This window comes from Mastigoproctus giganteus, chromosome 2, assembly GCF_048544385.1.
Source record: "Mastigoproctus giganteus isolate SK-2022 chromosome 2, ASM4854438v1, whole genome shotgun sequence".
NCBI classification, from domain to species: Eukaryota; Metazoa; Arthropoda; class Arachnida; order Uropygi; family Thelyphonidae; genus Mastigoproctus; species Mastigoproctus giganteus.
This window is the reverse complement of record NC_143576.1, coordinates 73,413,072-73,434,383: the sequence shown is the minus strand read 5'-3', so window position 1 is coordinate 73,434,383 and position 21,312 is coordinate 73,413,072. Positions and strand designations below refer to the sequence as shown.

At 35.3% G+C, this 21,312-nt stretch overlaps 1 protein-coding gene across 1 annotated transcript in view; it reads right to left on the bottom strand.

Annotated features, from left to right (window-relative positions):
• LOC150089342 (SURP and G-patch domain-containing protein 1-like) overlaps positions 1–21,312 on the bottom strand; it is a 306,779-nt gene that overhangs the window by 202,467 nt on the left and 83,000 nt on the right. The window contains exon 5 of the mRNA XM_090368518.1: positions 9,218–9,341. Within this exon, the coding sequence (XP_090224644.1) occupies positions 9,218–9,341 (124 nt within the window). The remainder of the gene's footprint in view (positions 1–9,217; positions 9,342–21,312) is intronic.

Here is a 21,312-nt window from a genome sequence, read left to right as displayed (position 1 = left end):
TGCACTTTTGATACCATGCATGATGGATCAAGAGCCTCAATATTGTTGACACCAAATTCGTTTGTTATTTGGTTTTTAGGAGCATTACCAACTAAGACCATATTGCTCTGGGATATGTGGTGGTCATTCCCTGACCTTTCCACCAAATCCGTACACAACCATCCACAGCGTGGAGTAAATAACATGACTCATTCGACCAGCACATCTTCCAGTCTTCTAACGTCCAACTTGCATGCTCTTTACACCAGGCGGGTCATTTAGGCCAATGAACCCTGGTTAGGGGAGGATGCCATAGAGGTTGTCTGCTGGTATAGCCCATACGTGCGGGCGTGCAACACATGGTCATGCCAGATATTGTTCTGGGTTGGCCCATGTTGTATTCGGTAGTCAACTCTTCAACGGTGCTGTGCCTGTTCGCCTCTATGAGTTGCCGGACTCTGCGCTCATCTCTAACCTCCACCTTTCGCTGACCTTTGCAGTTTTACCGTCAAGTCACTGTTTGACCATTTTGACGGCAGTCCTGGTACACTGTAACTACGGCGGCTCTCAAACACCCCACCAGTTCAGCCATTTGGGAAACTGAGGCACCAGTTCGTCGAGCACCCACAATCTGTCCTTTATCAAAGTCCGATAAATCTTTCCTTTTGCCCATCACAATCGGAATTTTACTACCTAGTGAACCAGTGACACCTCATCTATACTACGTAGGTTGACTAACTCTGTACCTCACGTGGTCAATGGGTCACATTCAGTTTTCATAGGGGTGGTCATAATTCAGTGATGACTCAGTGTATATGTATATATATATATATATATATATATATCCCCACTAATCATATCACATAGAAACAATTCTTACACATTTACAGATTTTGCTAAGGAAATAGTGGATTTATCTCTCAAATAAAGAGTGATGACTAACTTTAGTCAATATATATATATATATATATATATATATATATATATATGGGAAATAAAACATGACAACAGTGGAAACAGTAGCAATCACTGTTTCCAGACAATATGTCCTCATCACAGAAATAAAAATACCATATTTTCTGTTAAGATTTCCTGGGAAAAAAGAAACATCTACCTGAATAAACCAGCAAAAAGATATGCCACATGAAGTGGGAATGCATCATCCCGTGAATCTACCATATTTAACTGAAACAAGTATTTAGAATAAATTATAAATTTCTTATGTGTTTTAATAAAGTATACAGGGTGTTTCAAAAATGGTCAATAATTTAAAGGTGAACTGTACAGACTACAATATGCAAAAAAAGCCTAGTAAATATGGGTCCTTAAGTGAATTGTTTTTGACATATTGCATATTTCTAGTTGGGATCCAGCACTGACTTGTTTGTTTAGATTAGGTTATGCTCATTCTCTCCCTTTCCCCCCTCTCTCAATGCTTTGAGATGTAGCACTCATACTAGTACTTGTCAAAGGATAGTCAACATGAAAAGAGGTTACAGCAACGACGAGTATGCAGATATGCACTTCATATATGGTAAAGCCAACAGCAGTGAACTCAAGGCTGCATATTTCTACCAAGAAGCATTTCCCTGCCAAAGGCAGTCAAACAGGTGCACATTCAGAGTACATCAACGCCCTTAGAGAACATGGGCGATTTGTATATGGAGTACAAGCAAACACCTGATGTTGAGGAAAAGGTGTTAGAAAGAATAGAACAAAATCCAGGAATTTCGACAAGGAGGGTTTGCTCTGCAAGAGTGTGTACTGAGTCACAGCAGTGTGTGGCAAAATTTACATCGCCAATTACTGTACCCCAACCACATCCAGCACGTACAAGGTCTCAGCAATACAGACTACCCTCCGAGAGTGAACTTCTGCCAGTGGATGCAACAACAGCATGTCCTGAACTCCAAAGTTTTAAACAACATTTTGTTCACTGAGGAAGCTGGGTTTACTCGTGATGGTATTTTTAATTTTCATAACTGTCACATTTGGTCCGATGAAAATCCTAATGCAATTCACAAGTCATCACGACATCAGCAACATTTCTCATTGAATGTCTGGGCAGGACTACTAGGAGACCGTCTAATTGGACCACACTTTCTGCGAAACAGGCTAACAGGAGAGCTGTACCTTCAGTTCCTGCGACCCTCCTTGATGATGACAATGTTCCACTTCAGCAATGCCAGAACATGTGGTTTATGCATGATGGTGCACCGGCACATTTTGCTTGAGTTGTGACTCGGTATCTAACTAGAAGGTATGGTCAACAGTGGATAGGTAGAGGTGGGCCTGTAATGTGGCTTCCCAGATCACCAGACTTAAATCTTATGGATTTTTGTACACCAAGCTTTTTACATGGGGTATGTAAAAAGCTTGGTGTACACTTCTGACAGTAACACAGTTGAGGAATTGCAGCATAGAGTTGAAGGAGCCTTTCAGAAAATCAGAAATGACCCAGGAATGCCCGCGAGGATTCGCAACTCAATGCAGAGAAGACTAAAAAGCTGCATACGGATGCAAGGACAGCATTTTGAACACCTTTTGTAACATCTGTAAAATCCTGTGGTGTTGAAACCAAAAATTAAAAATGTATTACCTTATGTTTAATAAAACCACCCTTAGCAAAGGATTCATAGCTTTTTGCTAAACTAGTGCTCTCATAGTCAGTGGCGGATCTTAACAGAAAATGTGCATTATCCGAAAACGGTTCATTTGCAGCCCGATGTTCACTGGGACTTTTTTGCTTATTTATTTTGTACTTTTCACCTTTAAATTATTGACCATCATTTTTCAAACACCCTGTATAACTATCTGAAAATCTTTTAACCACTTTTTAATTAAACAAAAAAAATTACAATTTGGGAAAAACGACAAGATTTTCACTTCATTCTACTTTTATTATTGAATTTAAATATTTGAATTAACTAATCAAAAAATGCTGAACCAATGCAAACGTTTTGCATATTTTTGATTCACCCCTCCCAATCATCCCTCCACAGCATGGTGGATCTGTCTAAAATCTGGTTCATAAGGCTGTTCACTTTCCCTTTCTCATCCTTCATTCTCCCTAAAGTAGAGAAATATTTTTAAATAAATTATTTTACATTAGAATAGCATTATTACTCAGATCCTGTTTAACCTTCTGGGAATTTAGAATTCATGTTATATTCGTGTAAAAATATACAGTAAAATTCTGTTGCAACAAACTTTACAGAGGTACACAGATTTCTTTCTAATGAACATTGCTTAAAATTATTTTAGAAGGATTATTTGTTCAAAAAAAAAATAAAAAGTAGTTATACTTCTAAATAGGAGAAGTAGTAATGTTTTATTTTATATAAATGTCGACTTTAATATCAATAATAAAAAAAGAACATGCCAAAATGAAGTGTACTACAAAAGTAAAAATATGTTGCACAGTGGATACTGCTGTAGGCATATTTTATTTATAAGAAATACCACACCTGCAGAAATAGTACAGTAGATACAAGTTATTATATCTACCTTAATATGGAATTTACCTTTACTGCAATCAAAAATATATTGATTCAACTTGCACAAACTCTGATATTTTTCTGTCAACTGAGTGAACATTTATGTGAATATAGGAGGAAGCACTTGAAATCATAAAAACTTGAGGCCTATTTCATTACTACTCCCAATTTCCTTTTCTTCATTTTCTATTTCAGAATTTGCAAAAAAATTTACCATACGGGGGAAAAAAAAAAAAAAAAAAAAAACCTACAGGAACTAAAATTCAAAATCATGCATTTAATTTTTTTTTTTTTTTTTTTTGCGAAACATTGCCAGAATGCTGTATCAGTTCTATGCACTAGGGAGAGAGGCAATATTTCATCCTCTACATGATTCACGTAGAACAACAGTTCAACTTTTTTGACTCACAAACCCATTTCAACATAATATTTTTTATTGTGAACCACTAAGCCTATATTTCTCTGAAATCGTATAATAGTGCTGAATTTTTATTATAAAATATTTCCAGTATTACACTGTTATACGCGGCATTGTGTAATAATATAAAATTATTAAGTACCTAAACATAACAATGATCACTGAGAATTTAAAAAAATTTAGTATGGAAAACATTTAACACGTACTGTAAGATAGTAAACTAATTATAAGGAACTGTGGGAAATGTGGTTTCTTTCACTGGCAATTATTTACTATATTTAATTTTATTTTATTCTATTTTTGTTTATTATTAGTTATTCACAGCCGAACGGTGGGATACATATCGGCACATTCATTCCCAATCCCCCTCACCATCCTGTTATGCATGCTCGCTACGTAAGGGTGCAAGACCCGAACCACAACTAAATATAAATTTTGAACAGAATCGCATAAATTAATATTAAACTATTTTGTAGTTTATAAAAATATACTTATGCAAATCTAAGCAGATGCCATTACAGAATTTTTAGTGCACATCCCCTGGAACAATTTCGCAAACCACCAACTGGGAACCACTGATGTAGAGGATGAAATATTGAATTGTTTTGACATTTTTTAAAACTGCCATGTTTTTTTAAAGCAAATATTCCCATTACTATATTCACAATTTGGGGTAGAGTAGTGCCACACACAATTATCCAAATTTTTTTTTTTTTCTTCTTAATTAAGCATAGGTAGATGTCGAAAATAATTTGTACTGAATTTTTCACCAAAACATATGTTGTTCAAACAAGACTTGCAAAGTATTGGTAATATGGTAAGCTCACTAATAATATGGTTAAAACTTCCTCAATTCATTTCACAAATATGTGGTCTCAGTTCTAATCTCAATGATAAGAATTTTCACCAGCAGTCTGCCAAGCACTGACTTTCTGACAAAATTGTTTTCTGACAAAATTGCAAGCATGGTAGCATTAGAATTCTTATTGCGAGATATAAGACAGGACTAAGAAGGGTTGAAATTAATTAAATTGCCCCATTGGAAATTTACTTGGAATTAAGCATTTAAAGGATTATTAGTGGATATATTGGAGCGATTGACACTGTTTGTGCAGGGCAAAGTTTCTCAAACTGGAAGGTGAACGAAATGTGCTATCATCAGCAAAACTATGGATAAGATTTCCAATCAATGGAAGGTCATCAATATACAAGGGAAAAAGAGTGGGAGAAAGAACTGAACCTTGGGCAACACCAGCATTAGTGGAGTAGTGAGAAGACAGAGCCATCACCCATAGTGAGTGGTCAGAGAGAATACTCAATTACAAAAAAAGTCAGTAAACCAGAAGATGGAAACTTATTTGAAAGACCTTTATGCCAAAGACAATCAAAAATATCTGAAATGTCAAGAGCAACTGCTTGGGTTTCACTGAACATTTCCAATAAATTCATCCACAGATGGGTAACATAAACCAATATATCACCAGTGGCCCGACACTGATGGAATCTATACTGGCAATCATTGTTCAGATGGAAGGTTAAGATAAATCATGAGTTGATGGTTAATGGATTTCTCCATTACTTTAGAAAGAGTGGAAGTAAGTGTAATGGAATGTAATTGGAGTGGAAGAATTTGTCATTCTTTTTTAGGAACTGGCTGGATATGAACCAATTTCCAAACAGCAGAGGAATAAGAAAGAAAACTGTCAATTGGTGTAAGTTTTTTAAGCACAAGTGGAGAAATACCATCAGAATACAGAGCTTTGTTGGCATCAAGATTTCTCAAAATTCTTTTGACATTGTTTTGATGGAAGACAAGAGGCACTGAGTGAAGTGTACTGGAAATTGTAGGAGATCATCAATACAACAGTTAGGACAAAAGAAGGATGCTAACAAGTTGGCTTTCCTTCCTTTAGCTAAGGTGGCAACAGAGCCATCTGGTTTCAACAAATGGGCAAAAGCTGTGCCCATTTGTTTTGCTTTGCTTTGGCAAGAGACTAGATTGCTCAACAGCTGTTCGGACAAATAGCAAGGTTTCTACTCTTAACCTGTTCAAAATCTAGTTTGGACTAATTAATAACTAATTTATAATTGTTACAAGCTTTGGTATAGGAAGAAAATGAACCTGGAGGTTTGGATGGAAGCCAATTGCAATATACAACATTCTTATCTTGAACAGCCTTAGTACATTTATTGGAAAAAGAAGACTTAGAACGCTGATATCAGAAGAGTGAAAGCAGTAATCCAATCAATGAAAAGAAGAACAGAAATCTGTAGATTATCCCATTTTGTATTCTTGTAATGCCAAACAACATGAAGCTGAGAAATGTCATAAGAGAAATGCTCCACTGGAGAAGGGAGCATCACCAAGTTGTGATCTCAGGTGACTAGAGGACCACTTACCTCGACCATGTACTTGGAAGGAGTTTTGTGTGAAAAAAATCAAGAGTGTTAGCTGTGGGGTTAGGATAATCTGGTATTCTGGTAGGTAAATGAGCAATCTGTGTGAGGTCATTAGTAACTGCAAACCCTCAACATCTCGAGCAGTTGAGTCCACAAGACTAGACAAGTTTCATAAAAAGAAGTCAGAGTTCCAAGTGATTAGCGAAGCTGGGAGAACCACAGAGACACCAGATGAATTCAATAGAATGGGGTAAAAAGATTTTAAGCTAGAAGATCAAAAAAGGAAATTCCAAATTATTAAGTCTTTGACAAGGAATATCAGACAAGTGTCCCATTTGAAGCAAAAGGAATCATACAAAGAATAATTAAGGTAAGTGATATGAGCAGTGGCTGAATCAGCCAATAACTAGGATTCTGTCAGAAAAAGTAAAGTGGGACTTTCCAGAATGTAATTGGAAATGGTCATCCTTGAGATGGGAACTGAGACGATGTGCATTTTTGAAAGTAATGAGTAAACGTTTGGAAGGTTCAGATCTTTTTGCGGATAAGTTTGTTCTATTAGTTTGACTATTCAGCCACTACTGAGACTCCCTCCAGTCACTATCTGGCAGAGTAGAGAATTACCTACCTCCTGAAGAATTATTAATAGGTTTGGTCCTGTGGACTATCTAGCAGCCACCCTGCTAACACTGCTTTACAGCTGTACGCTCAAAATGCACATGATGGTTAGGTAAACCTGTCTTTTCTCTTTTATATATATATTCCATGGATGGCTGAAACTGCAGATATAAGCAAACACCTGCTGACCCCATATATAATGTGATTTTCTTGTGCATACAGACATATAATAAAGTTTAATTGATAAATTAAATACTCAGTAAGACATTACCAACATTAAATAGGGTAATAATAAAGTACAGCAGACTCTTGATTTACTGGGATTGGATTAACTGGGACACTTCAAGACTCCAAATTAAAAAAATAAAAAAAAAAACCAGCCAGAAATCATAAAATTCAAGTAATAACTAGAATAGGTATAAACGGATATTTTGCAAGTCATAAATAAGCGACAAGAACCGGCATTATAAGTCATCACTGGGAGATTAGTGTACCTATTATCTTGCAACCCTCACTGTCTTAACACTTAACCGCTCAAAACAAAAAAAAAAAAAAAGAGAAATGTATATAGTTTGATTTAGTGTCACATCAGTGTTAGCAGGGTGGCTGCTAGATAGTCCACAGGACCAAACCTATTAATAATTCTTCAGGAGGTAGGTAATTCTCTACTCTGCCAGATAGTGACTGGAGGGAGTCTCAGTAGTGGCTGAATAGTCAAAAGTGCGGTTGAACACTCAGTAGTGTTCAACCGCACCGCAAAAGGACAAATTTTGTTTTGTTATTTACATCAGGGATTTGGGATTTTTTTTTTTTTATAGTAACTTTTTTTTTGTTTAGAAATTGCGAAAATGATGGGCAAATGCAAGAGTTGTGCTTTCAAATTAAATAAAAACTTGAAATTCTTCAAAAGTTTGAAAATGGTGCATCCATTAAATCTCTAAAGAACCATTATAATGCTGGTGACCAAATCATATGCAAACATTGTAAAAAATAAAGGGAAGCTATTTGATTTAAAATCGACATCATAAAAAATAAAGGGAAGCATCGTATTGGACACACGAGTAGTACATGTTAAGTTTTTTTTTTTTTTTTGTGGTTAACCGCGGTTAACTGAATCAGCAGATACGGGGGCACAACTGTATACTGATTTTCAGTGTACCTCCCACATCCAAGAAAAATGGGAAACAAACTTGATTAATGAAGCGAAAAGTGATATGTAAAATTAAATTACTGGATACCCAAGGTAATTTTCTTTGTGTGAGTTCCTAAAACAGTATGGAAAGAATATATGAAATACCACATGATACAGCAAATGGTGGACTGTAGCTAGCATGGTGCCACTAGATATAGGATGCAAGGTCTGGTTGCAATTGGTAACACTCCAGAATGAACCTGTACTCAATCACCATACCTCATTTCCCCATAATTCTTTCTGGAAGCTATGTCTATGCTAGAACACAATGTTTTTCTGCAAAACACTATTATTCATTAGAAATGAAATTAATTGCATGAAACACTGAGCTGTGAATTTTTTAGAAAATTGAACCACTTCACTAGATAAAAAAAAATAAATATTTATGACAAAATTGTTTTTCTCATTCATAAACCAACTGTATATCATACATTCACTTTTCAGAAATTGTGTGGAAAAACATTTAGCTTAAACAGTATAAAACATTACTTCCACTGCCCTAGACCAGTGGTCTCCAAACTTTTTTGGTTGCACACCCTTATTTTACTTAAAAGGACTAGCATGCACCCTGGGAAAAAAAAATTAAATATATAAATTTAATATAATATTTTTTTATTTATAAATCATTTACATGGAAGGAATTATATCTAAAATCACAAATAATTTTAAAAGATCACAAATAAAAAAATACGAAACAAAATTAAATCGAAGTTCAAGTACAAAACGATAAGAAATCGTTAATGTAACAAGTGTAGTAAATGTAATGCAATACTATTTGTTTTATTTATAAATAATTTTCATGGTATGCACTATATCTACATAAAATGTATTATATCTAGATTATATATCAGTGTGGAAAACAGCCCTCATGATTTTATTGAGTATTATCTCATGCACCCAATGGATCATATCATGCACACCCCACTTTGGAGACCACTGCCCTACACAATGGATTACCTTCCAAACAATAGACAATGGATTACCTTCCAAAGAAGATACAATGCTATTTTACCATCAACTTAGAAAAAAGATTTATGAATGCCACGTCAGCACAAAAAGATTCAATAAGAATTTTTTTTTAAAGGTAAACTTCTAGAAGAAATAAAAACTTACCTGTAAGCTGGATCACTTGAATTAGTTGTCCACGCAACATCTTCAGCACTATCTCCATTCACAGCAACACATATGGCAACCTTCTCCACAGCAAGGCGGACTGCTTTATCCTCTGGTGAAGAAACTAGAAGCAGCCTATCAGTTTTCTGTGATCATTTGTCAGCATCGAGTATGAGCATGTCGCTGAATAAGCAAATGAAGAAATAATCCAAATCAGAGAAACTGATCTAAACTATGCCCCCCCTTGAAAAGCACTCTTGGGCCAATTTTTCATCCATGGGTAGGGGCAAACAAGTTGCCAAAGGTACCATGCTTGCTTGTGGAATGCTCTACTGACCATATATTTGATTCTGACAATAACTGACCTCTATTTTGATAATAAATGCTGAGAAAAATATTTACAGACACACACACACATATATATACACACACACAACTTTTATATACACAACTTCTTAACACACAAGAGATGTGCAAAACTTACTTATTCAAGTATTATTATACAGTGCCAGAAATATTGCCCCATCCTAAAAGTGTATATTGATTTATCTGAAGAGCTTTTTTAATGTGAAAAAGCAGCAAACATTGGAATAAAGCAGGTGTTCATCAGGGTAACTGCTAGCCGTTATTTAACTTGACACTGGTCAAAAAGAAGTTCCCAATAATCCCAGAAGGAATATTCTTCCACGACTGGATAAGGGTACCAATAAACCCATTATGGTCAGCACTGGTGGTAAATAAGATAATGGTGTATTAACTTGTCGGCAATAGTATTCTGAACAATCAGAATACGAACAGTGCAGGTAGTTTTGAATTTCTCATTGAAAGCTATTTTTTCCCTGACTGATGCCACACTTTGCTCTGAATAGGATATCATAATGATTAAGGAGTAATTTTTTTCGTTTTTTTGTTTCTTCAATTTCACAATCTGAGTGCAATGCTGATTTTCAGTCATGCATTAGGTTTCGTATATACTACCCATCAGAAGCTTATAGCACTGCAGCATATGAACATTTGTGAAAGAAATTTTTTCCATATCATTAATATTACGACTAGTTTAAAAAAAAAAAAAAAAAACTCATTTAAACTTCCAGTGAATAACTAATTTTCTCACATTTCTAATCTCTCTCCTAATATGATAACTTTCAAATATAATGAACAGTACAGAAAACCTTTTCTGAGAAAATCAAAAGGAAAATTATATCTTGTTAGTAGCAAAGTCTAGTGTAATGTTTTCATTGCCACAATAATTCTGAAACTTCTACCATTTTCTGTCTTTAGCATCATTGTGAGAGGCCCATCACTGCAGAAGCAGCAAGCATCACTATCACAAATAATCCATTGCACTGCAGGATATGTATCTATGCCTGTTTACAAAAAGCAACATAAGTTATGAGTGTGAAATCTACCCAGGTGAGTTCTGACCATGGTTCTGTACACAGTCACTGAACTAAATTTATTGCACTACTGAACAATACTTAAGGGTACTAAGTATTTGGGGAGAATAAAAAAATCATGAGAAACATATTTTTACTCTATACTGACAAGTTACAAAATGGCACTTGATACCACAGTGCCTTTGGTTTGATACAATATGCCTTTGCAGAATACCTCATTCACCATAGCATGAAACATGGATATCTGCCTATCTACCACTCCCATATATAACCAGGAATCATCTAAAGACAGTCAGTAGCCAATCTTCATTCCAACTGGCTCTTTCTCTGTAACTAAAGTCTGTGTACACAATAAGATAATATCCTTGAGTAATATCCAAAATAGCCATTTGTGCTGGTCAAGCACAAATGGCTATTTTTCTGGATGGACAATCATCCAGCCTCATGAAGTAAAACTATGCAATCTGTTCAAACTCTTTTAAATTGTGTACAGTAAACCCCCGCTATTCGCGGTATCTGTATTCGCGATCGCCGATTTAATATAAAATGAAACCTAAAAAAATGTGAATTTTAAAGCGCCGTGAATATTTTCTGCCATAAAAAACATGGGCGTGGCTAAAATTATCTTTCCCGGTCAAAACAGCGCTCAGTGGGTGGGGGGAGAGGGGTGACAAAATCGCGAGCGTGGATGTTTCTCGCTAATCCTTGTTCAGTATGTGTTATGCGCTTGTCATGGAAGGTTTCGTCGTTTGCTTTTAATTTATATGTTTATAAATTGAATAAATTTATAAACTGATATGCTTACAAAAGTGACAAATCTACCGTTTTGCAGTGTAAAACAGACTTTTTCGAGTGTGTTAACGGAAGAAAGTGACTTTATTGTGGACAAGTTCTTTCTAACCCCTACAAAAATATGGCTACGAATAACAAGGGAAATGTGAAAATATCAAAGAAGGTGATGTGATGACATTAGCGAATAAAATTGAGTTATTAGACAAAATTTCTAATGGTGAAAGTGTCTCCTCAGTGGCAAAACATTATAAAATCAATGAGTCAACGGTACAATCAATCAAAAAATCGGAAGAAAAAGACCGCCGTAGTGTCCATGAAAACGCGCTAATTGCTTTAAAAATTTGCTCTGTAACTCGTGATGTTAAATTAGAAAAAAATGGAAAAAGCTTAAAATCTGTGGATAGAAGACCGAACTCAAAATAAAATTCCGTTAAGTTCACTCATCATTCGTGAAAAGGCAAAACTCCTTTATCAACACTTTAGCGAAACTGCTGATAGCACTGGCGGGATGTTTTTTTTTTGCTAGCAAGCAAAGGCGCTGGTTTGAAAGATTTGTTTGAAATTTCTAATAAATATTACATTTAATATTAAATTGTTTCTTATTTTCATTTCGATGCCATATGCTTGCATACATAGACAAAATTTTAGACTAGTTTTTCTTATATATTTCATACTTTGGAACGGAACCCCTTTATTACTATGGGAGCCATAACTCAGTATTCGCGACATTTCTCAGGAATGTAACCCCCGCGAATAGCGGGGGTTTACTGTATATGATGTTCGTATAGATGGTCTGGATATCTTAAAAGCATTTCTAACAAAACAATATATTCAGTCTTATTTCATTCAGCTAATAATAATAGCATACTTACTATCCAACAGGTCTGTATCATGCTTATTTTCATTTCAAACTTATTGCCTGTGACATACATTATCACACTGGTGACATGAAAAATTTCAACAGTTCCACTGAACCTTTTAGGGGCAGGTGCAATTTTTCTGACACTGAGACAACAGCTGCAATAAATTTATTAATTCCATACAGTTTAGAAACAGAAAACATTAATTATTGATCATAGTGTTCATATTCTAGATTATCATATGCACTAGATCAGGAGTTGGCAAGTGCTGGCCCAAGGGTCTTTTCGGTAAAAAAACAACTGCAGGAGTTGAAATGGGAAATTTCACAGAGCTGAATATACTTATTAATAAAAGCCATTACTAGTGTGTGTGTGTGTGTGTGTGTGTGTGTGTGTGTGTGTGTGTGTGTGTGTGTGTGTTTTGAAGCAGAATGGTTACATGGCTTTCTAGTTCATTCTGTGCCCAGCTCTAAAAGATTTATGGTTATCAACATTTTAAAAATAAAATAATTGCAAAACTGATATCATGAAATAAATTAAAATGTAACAATTATATCTCCATAACATGTACCCATGCACTTTTTATATCTGAATCTGATAGTTGTGCATCTTGCTTAATGCCAAGTTTGCCAGCCCCATGTACTGGATCATTACAAAATTTATAATTTAAAAACAACAAAATAACTAATGGTTTTAAGTCTTTTGAAAATGATGAAAAGTCTGGATAGTCTATTGTGAAAGTCTATTGTGTCAACACAAAAGAGAACAAGCTAATCCTACTTTTCATCATTCTTAAAAGCTGATTTTAATAAGGTCTATGAAAAATGACAAGGCGAAAGATCATACACACTAAACTTATAAATTTGGAACAATTATGTCTGTAACAGATATGACACCTCCAGGGAAGATGCATAAGGCACAGCATAGCAATATTACAGCACAGCCCTTGAACAAGTATTCGATCAACCAAGAGAACTGAACATATCAGAAGGAAGCATATGCTGTAATATTGCATATTGATTTAAACTTCCATTCATATAAAATACAAATGGTTCAACAATAACTTGTTTTGGATTTGAATACATTTGAATTTCTTCAACCTATTCCTACAGAAGATGAACAATGATCCTGACAATCAATTGTTTAATCAAGACTAATGAAGCCTACCAAGGATCTTCACCAAAAAGGAGTCAACTTTAAAAAAGGCCTCAGACTCCAGTATTCATGATAAAGGTAAAATTACTGTTTACTCCAGAGAAACAAATAAGCTGTAGGTAGAATCCTTTAATAAGGTACAGCAAAGCAAAAACAAATTAAAAAACAGAAGCTTTCAAGTTTACAAGACACTTTGTCAGCTGTATATAAACGTTATTACGAAAACAAAGAATGCCTGGTCATGGTCATGTGAAAACATATGACCACGACCAGGCATTTTTTGTTTTCGTAATAATGTTTATATACAGCTGACGAAGAGTCTCATAGCCTTGAAAGCTTCTGTTTTAATTAGTTTTTGTTTTTCTTTACCTTATTAAAGGGTTATACCTATAGTTTATTTGTTTGTTTCTAGGAGTAAACAGTAATTTTACCTTTAGGAGTCAACTTACAAAATGTCTGGTTTCAACAGCACAGCACTACACCACATACCGCAAGACTTCCCACGGACACTTAAGAGGAAATATTTCCAACTTACATCATGTGTCAATTTTGTAGCATAAAATGGCCATCACAATCACTTATGGACCACTTCAGCAACTAACGATGGACCACTTGAGCAACTGAAAAAACACTTATGATTAAAGCAAAAGAATACCACCAGAAACATTACATGAAGCAATGGATAATATAATAATACAAGTAGAGGATTGTGTTCACAATGATGGTGGCCATTTAACGGACATCATTTTCAAACATTGAGGAGCGTGACATGAAGACATAATTATGTATACTATTAAACTGTAATAGCAATAAATGTCTTTTCCAATTTGCACAAGTCATTTCATTTTTAAAATGGCTAGTCGTTTTTGCCCGACTGATACAGACTATACTGTCAAAAGTTACCAGAAGACATGTCAACCTATCTTCGGCCTTAATTGTTTCTATTCTCATTAGCAAATTCTGAACCAATTTCTGATAAATAGAAAGGCAGATTTTGGTAATTTTTTCTGTGAACCTGTTTGATTCAGCTCCTGACTGTCAGCATGCCATACACAAAGCCAAAGTTCCAGTTCACCCCAAAGGTGTTCAGTGGGGTTAAGGTTAGAGCTCTGGGCAGGCCAATGGAGCTTTTGTAGTACACTGACATCTTCAAACCAAGTCACTACAAGCTGTGCAGTAAAGATATGGAGCATTGTAATTCTAAAACAGAAAAGGGTCTTTTCCTTTTCTGCCTCTTCCTACACTGCTGCCATAGTGTAGGAAGAGCAGAATTGCCCAGAATATTAATGTACCACACATACATTCTTTGTTCCAAGAACAACTGGGAGGGGGGGAGGGGGGTTACCATCCGTACTCTTTTTCGGGTGGTAAAACAGCGTACTCTTACTTTTCACTTATCGAAGCCGAATGTACTCTTTTTGAAACTTTGAAATTATAAAATAAAAAAAATCAGATTATCTAATGCCTCTCTTCAACCACATATTACATAGCACGCAAATGCCACACAACAAATTGCAAGTAGTGGCAAACGTAACAAAAAATAACTGCATACCCAGTTTTGCCATTACTCGTTTGATTTCAATTGCGCGACAGCACCGCCACTGTAGCAACACCCCACTGAGATACAATCTCTGTGTACCAAACTTGACGTGTTTGACAATTTTACAATTATTGTATGGGGAACCAAAAAAATGTTAGTCGAAGTAAGGCAAAATATTCATTCAATTAAAACTATATTTATATTATAGATTTTGTTAAAGCTCTGATTATTGATCTCTTTGATAGTTGTTATTGCAAAAGCATTTGCAATGCAGATAGTTACCTACTTTAATTTGTGATAAAATTTAATTTTTGTGATAGTAAAAATGTTCTACATTTTTCATTTGATATTAACCCCCCCCCCCCACACACACACCAATTCCCTGATTTCTTATGATTCAGGAATGGTAACCATCGGGGGAAGGGGGGCACCTCCGTAGCCAGATGGGAAGGAGCAGCAGTGCATAGCACACGCTTCTTGATTAGACTGGGGTTCGAGCCCGTCACCACCAAATACGGAGGATGCAGAAAGGTCAGGGAATGACCACCGCATATCCCGGAGCAATATGGCCTTAGTTGCTAATGCTCCTAAAATCCAAATAACAAACAAACAAACATGGGGGGGGGGAACAATGCAAAATGGTGATGGCAGCCAGCTCTAGCAAATTTTCCAGTGATGTTACACTCCAGTAAATTACATTTTCCAGGCATCAACCACAGCCAAACACAGTCACTAGACTATAAAACTACGTACAGGCAGTTCCAGCTTTATGAGTTCCCGGGTTCATGAATTTTTTTTTTTTTTCCCAAGTATCAAATATCAACAAAATCGAAAATATGAACATTAAATACAAAAAATGGATGTTAAACATTCATAAATATTGCATTTCGAACCACGCGCGTAGCCATACAATACAGTGTACCCCACTTTATGATACCATTCCAGAGACACCACTGTATTGTGAAAATATCATAATGTGAACCCAATAATTACACATTGTTTTTTGGTAATTCGTTCCATAGCGTTAAATTTTCACTATATAACTCTCTAAAAGGTCGTTTTTATAGTGTAAATTGTATTAGTTACCAATTCAAATCATTAAAATGCACTACACTTTCATCATTATCATGTTTTGTTATAAGAATCAATTCTCTGAATGCCTTTGATATTTTTCAAAAGCACATTTCTGGAGGTCATGACCATAAAACAATAAAAACAATTTGCACTTTCCAGTTAATTGGGGCTTTTCTGTTACTGCAATCAATTATAAATGTGTAGCAAATTCGATGTTACTGCATTTGCGAAAATATCAACAGCTGGAATTGTGTGGTTTTTACATTATTATGGTGAAATGCGTTTCCCTTTACTGAAATATTCAATCGTATAAAAAAACAAATAAATTTTCAACATCTTCTCTACATTCCTTTTTTTTTTAAAGCTTCGTAAACTTGTTACTCCACATAAATCGCGTTAGTTGCAATTTGTGCGTTCTATTAAAAAATGCTTATACATGCTATCGAAATTTATAAAGAAAAGAGAAACAAGCGCCTCTTGAAACATTTCTGAAGAAGACTACTCTTTGTGCAACAAACCAACGAGTGCCAATAATGAGTGATTGTCGATGAAGAATAAACATTGTTTAACATTTGTAAGTCATAAATAATTTCTTTATTATTATAATTTACTTGATTTTACAGGCTACGTTTTCATTTCTTTGGATAAATTAATCATTGTTTTAATATAAACTAATTAGCTAACTAATTTCATTGTTGAGAACATAACCCCTACTATTTAACATTATGTCTATGGGAAATAAATTCCGGCTTTAAGAGCGTGTGTTAGACTGGGGAAGGAACGAATTAACTTGTAAAGTTGGGAACTACCTGTACTGTCATTTGTCACTCCATAACCCAGCTTTCTGATGTTATGCAGACCAATTAGAAATGGGGCTGCATCAGAAAGTCAACACTGTGTGCCGTAGACTGATGTTTTTGTGCTGCTGCTCTTCTTTAAAATCTGATGCATGCTCCCTAAATACCATCCTTTTACTAATATCAGTTCTGTAGCCTCCTCGAACTTCTGGTTGACAGTACTTGATAAGGATTTTTTTATTTTTATTTTTTATTTGTTGGTCTCTATGCAGCCCTACCAAACTATGGCAACCGCGCATTTACGGTGCGTAGATGCCATACAGTTAAGTGGTACAAATGTATCAATCACAGTGTAGTGTCGGGTTGTGTTGTTTTGTGTTGAGTTGTGTTGAATGACTGGCCACTTAGTTTGCTGCAGCAAGCTGCCATGAGTTAGTTACCATCTGTGGCATATGGAGCTGGGTAAATGGACGATGTGTCCATCTCCCCAGCATGCAAAGCAAAAAAGACTACAGTAGTGTAACATATGCAGAGTAAAATTAATGAAATCAAAGTTCATCCTTCTAAGCACCCTTTAGTCTCTTTATACCAATTTCTGAGTCTAACTATGTTTTAGAGTTACAGCTGCACCAAAGCTTATATTTGCTACAATGGCATGAACATACTGACTGCTAATATGGAATCCTACAATGACTCCCTCTTGGAAGTTACTAAGCTCAATGCCTCAAGCTATCTCTACTATATTTTACTGATCTGCTTACCTCTAGTGTGAACACAGCTGCTTTGAAACTTAATTCTGGATGGTTGGTACTGTTCATATTCCCCAAATACAAGGGATGTCTAGACCCTTTTGACAATACAAGTGTATGTAAAAGTGAAATAGGAAAGGGTGTTGTATCAATAGTGACAGAGCTGATTTATTAGATAGCCATCTAAATGTTTAAAATCTGGTAACTAGGTGCAAATGATTGAATAAGAGGCAAGTTGTGCACAAGGCTTACAAGTAAAAACCTGTGTCTTCATATATGTAAATTAATTAATTATGACTTGATTTGTGAGGCTAACAACTAAACAGAAGGAATCTTGAATCCCTCCATCAGAGAGACAGCAGGTAATCATGGTAGCATGCGATGATACAAATGGCCTGAATGAAGACATTTCTAAAATAGACGGGTAAAAATATGCTAGAGAATGTGAAAAAAAAATTCTACAATATAATAAGAAATGCAATTCAATGACAAAATTCTCATCTGGGGTCATGATTTTGTTCAGAAGATTAATGGATACAGAGCAATCTTGTTCAGCTGAAGCAACCGAATATGATTACTAGGGTCTGACTCTTTATGGTAATGCTTTTTTGAATGTTATATTTGCAGAAAGAGGAATGCAAAAAAGTTATGGAAGAAAGAGGAATGCAAATTTAGACAGGAACCACAAATGATATGAAAAAAGTGGAAGGAAGAGAAGAGTATGTTGTCCTCATTCCATTAAACATGTTAACTAGTAAGAAGGTAATAATTAGAAGATAGTATAAAGTTGCAGAAAGAAGGAAATGGCATTGACATGAGTTCTCTGTGATTGTGAAACTGCCTTTGCAGGTGGTATTGGAGTGGTGGCTAGGACTGGATGCTGTATTATAAGTTTGTGGGTTGTATAGATTGAGAACATGGCATAAGTAAATAAACAAATAAGCTTGGCAGAATTTAGAGATCATGGAAAAAATCAATAGCATTTAGAAATAAATGAACTTGTTGAAAATGACGTTCAGAGTAATATTAGCCACTTAATAGTGAGGCTTTCCCACCAAGAAAATATTTCAAAAATTGTCACTCATAGGCTAACCAAAAATTGGTTAGCCTATGAGACTATCACCTGCTTATTTAATTTTTAAGTGTCCATGTTCTCACCACAATACAATTTACCACACACCTCCCCCCCCCCCATTGTGATCTAGTATACTGATGGTGGAGGATGAGAGATCTTATCCACTAATAGCACTTTTAACTTAGGTTAAATCTAAATATCTGTTTATTTTCAGGAGGAATTATATACAGAAAAATATCAGACATTTTGTGGTATGTTCCTATCAATTTAATGACTTCAGCAACAGCAAATTAAAGGGGTGATTGTTATAAGTTACTACAATAAATTAGTTTTATTTAAGATAATTACAAAAATTATCAGCTATGATTGAATTTGAATGCATTTTAGGGACAGATTAGAATTAAACATAAGTTGAAAAAATAAATACAATACTTTTACAGAAAGTTAACAGAAGCAGTGTGGATATTGAGGGATCATCCTTTTTTAAATAGTTACAAATCTGCAAGAAGTGTCTGATACATATTCTTGCTAGACTTACTTCTTCATGCCACTTCATTTGAAAGCTCGATTTCCTTTGCTTGAGAGATCCTGTTTTATTTGTAGTAATTTTTTTTCACATGACTTTTCCAGATTTGTACCCATTGATCTCAGTTTGACAACAATAGTTGGGATATGGAATTTGACAGGGCAAAAGATGAAGTTGTTGGAAATTTTGCTGCCTGATAAGTGCTTTCATTCCCTGAGATACCTGAATGTCTGGGAATCCAGCAGAATTTAACTTCTTTTTTGTCTTTCAGTGTCATTAACTGAGCTTGAATGTTACACAATATTGGATGCACAGGTGTATGTGTTTTTGCTGGAGGGCATGTATTACACTAAGTGAGTCAGTAAATATAATGTGTTTCCATAAAAGGGATTTCTCTTGATGTATACCAAGACTATTAATATTGCCAACAACTCAGCTGGGTAACTGCTGTATTCATTTGGGGGGTGATTGGGAGACAGTAACATTAGGCAGGTCTACTGCAGCACCTACCTGAGTAACTGTTTGAGCCACCTGTGTTTATTTGGGAATAGTGAGAAAAAGGTGATAAATATGCTGCATGAACCTGTTTAATGTTAAAGTTTTCCAGGGTATTTCTCCCCCCCCCCCCCTGCTGAAAATAACTATCACAATTCGGTATAAAAGTTTGTCAGGGTGGATTTGTATCAGTACTACCTTTGGACATATTATCAAATCTTAAACCTCAGTTTAGAAGTATGTAAACCAGTACGCCTATTGGTTTATTTTTAGTGGTTTGTTTATGTACAGTTTTTCCTATTGTGAAATAAAAAGGTACTCCCAAATAGGGTGGTTAGGCAGGCTTCTGATTTTCTGGGAGTAGTTTAATAGTAACATTTGCCTTGAGAGATTTAATGGAGGTTCATGAGGTGCATATAAAACAATATGATGTATAGGGTCTAGTGGCCATTTTATGCGAGAGGTATCTGGTGATTTCTCAACCTTAATTCTGTATCTAGATAGATACTGCACTTTTTTACAAAAATGTACAGTTGTTCTTGCTGTGATATTCTGTATCCATAATTCTATTTTATTTATTGCACCCTGAAGCTGCCTTTCAATCCAAGCATGTTTTGTGAAAGGCATGAGATTATAAGGTCGTCCACATAGAAGTGTTTTGACTGTGTTGCTTAGTGTATCTTTTTGTTATGTAATTAACTCTGAGTGTAAATAAAATACAGCTGAGAACTGAACCTTGAGGGACTCCTACTTGGACATATATTTGTGATAAGACATTTTGATATCTCACCCTGGAAGTTTGATGACAGAAAGTTTCGAATTAAAATTGGTAGGTGCCAATGTTAGTTGTAATGTACTATTGACCACAATTAACATAATCCTATATATACACACACACAGGAACTCACCGACTTATGTAATACTCTACTTATGGAAATTCGACTTTACGTAAGTTTTTGCCTGCCAGTGCAAACTTAAATTTTTTTTTTTTTTTTTTTTTGTAATTCATTCCAAGTCCTTCGAAGTTGAAAATTTCCCTATATTACTAGCTATTTATCTCTCTAAAAGGTTATATTTATAATGAAAATTGCACTACATTTTCATCGTTATCATATGTTTCTGTTATAAGAATCCATTTTGAACGCCCTTGTGATATTTTTCTAAAACACATTTCTGGAGGTAACGACCATACAACAATTTTCACTTTCCGGTTTATTGGGCTTTTCTGTTAGCACAATCTATTGTAAACGAGCAGTAACTTGATCTTATTATGTTTGTGATAATACTGATAACTGCAATCGTGTGGGTTTTTACGTTATGGTGAAATGTGTTCCCCTTCAAGGGCAGTGCACGTATAAATTTACATGTCAAAGGATCAACGCACTTAAGATCAAGTGATCACAAAACAGCGTTCAGGTGCTATATCGAAGATGGAACAGCTGTTAATAATATGGATGGAAAATCAGATTCAGAAGCGAGTGCCCCTGAGTCTAATGACCATTCAAGCAAAAACAACAAGAATTTAAAAAGATATAAAGGATAAGTACAGCGAACCCCAACCCAAGTCTGTGGCAAGCAACAGGTGGTTTAATAGGTTCAAGCATCACGCTGGTTTCCACAATGTTAAAAGTATGC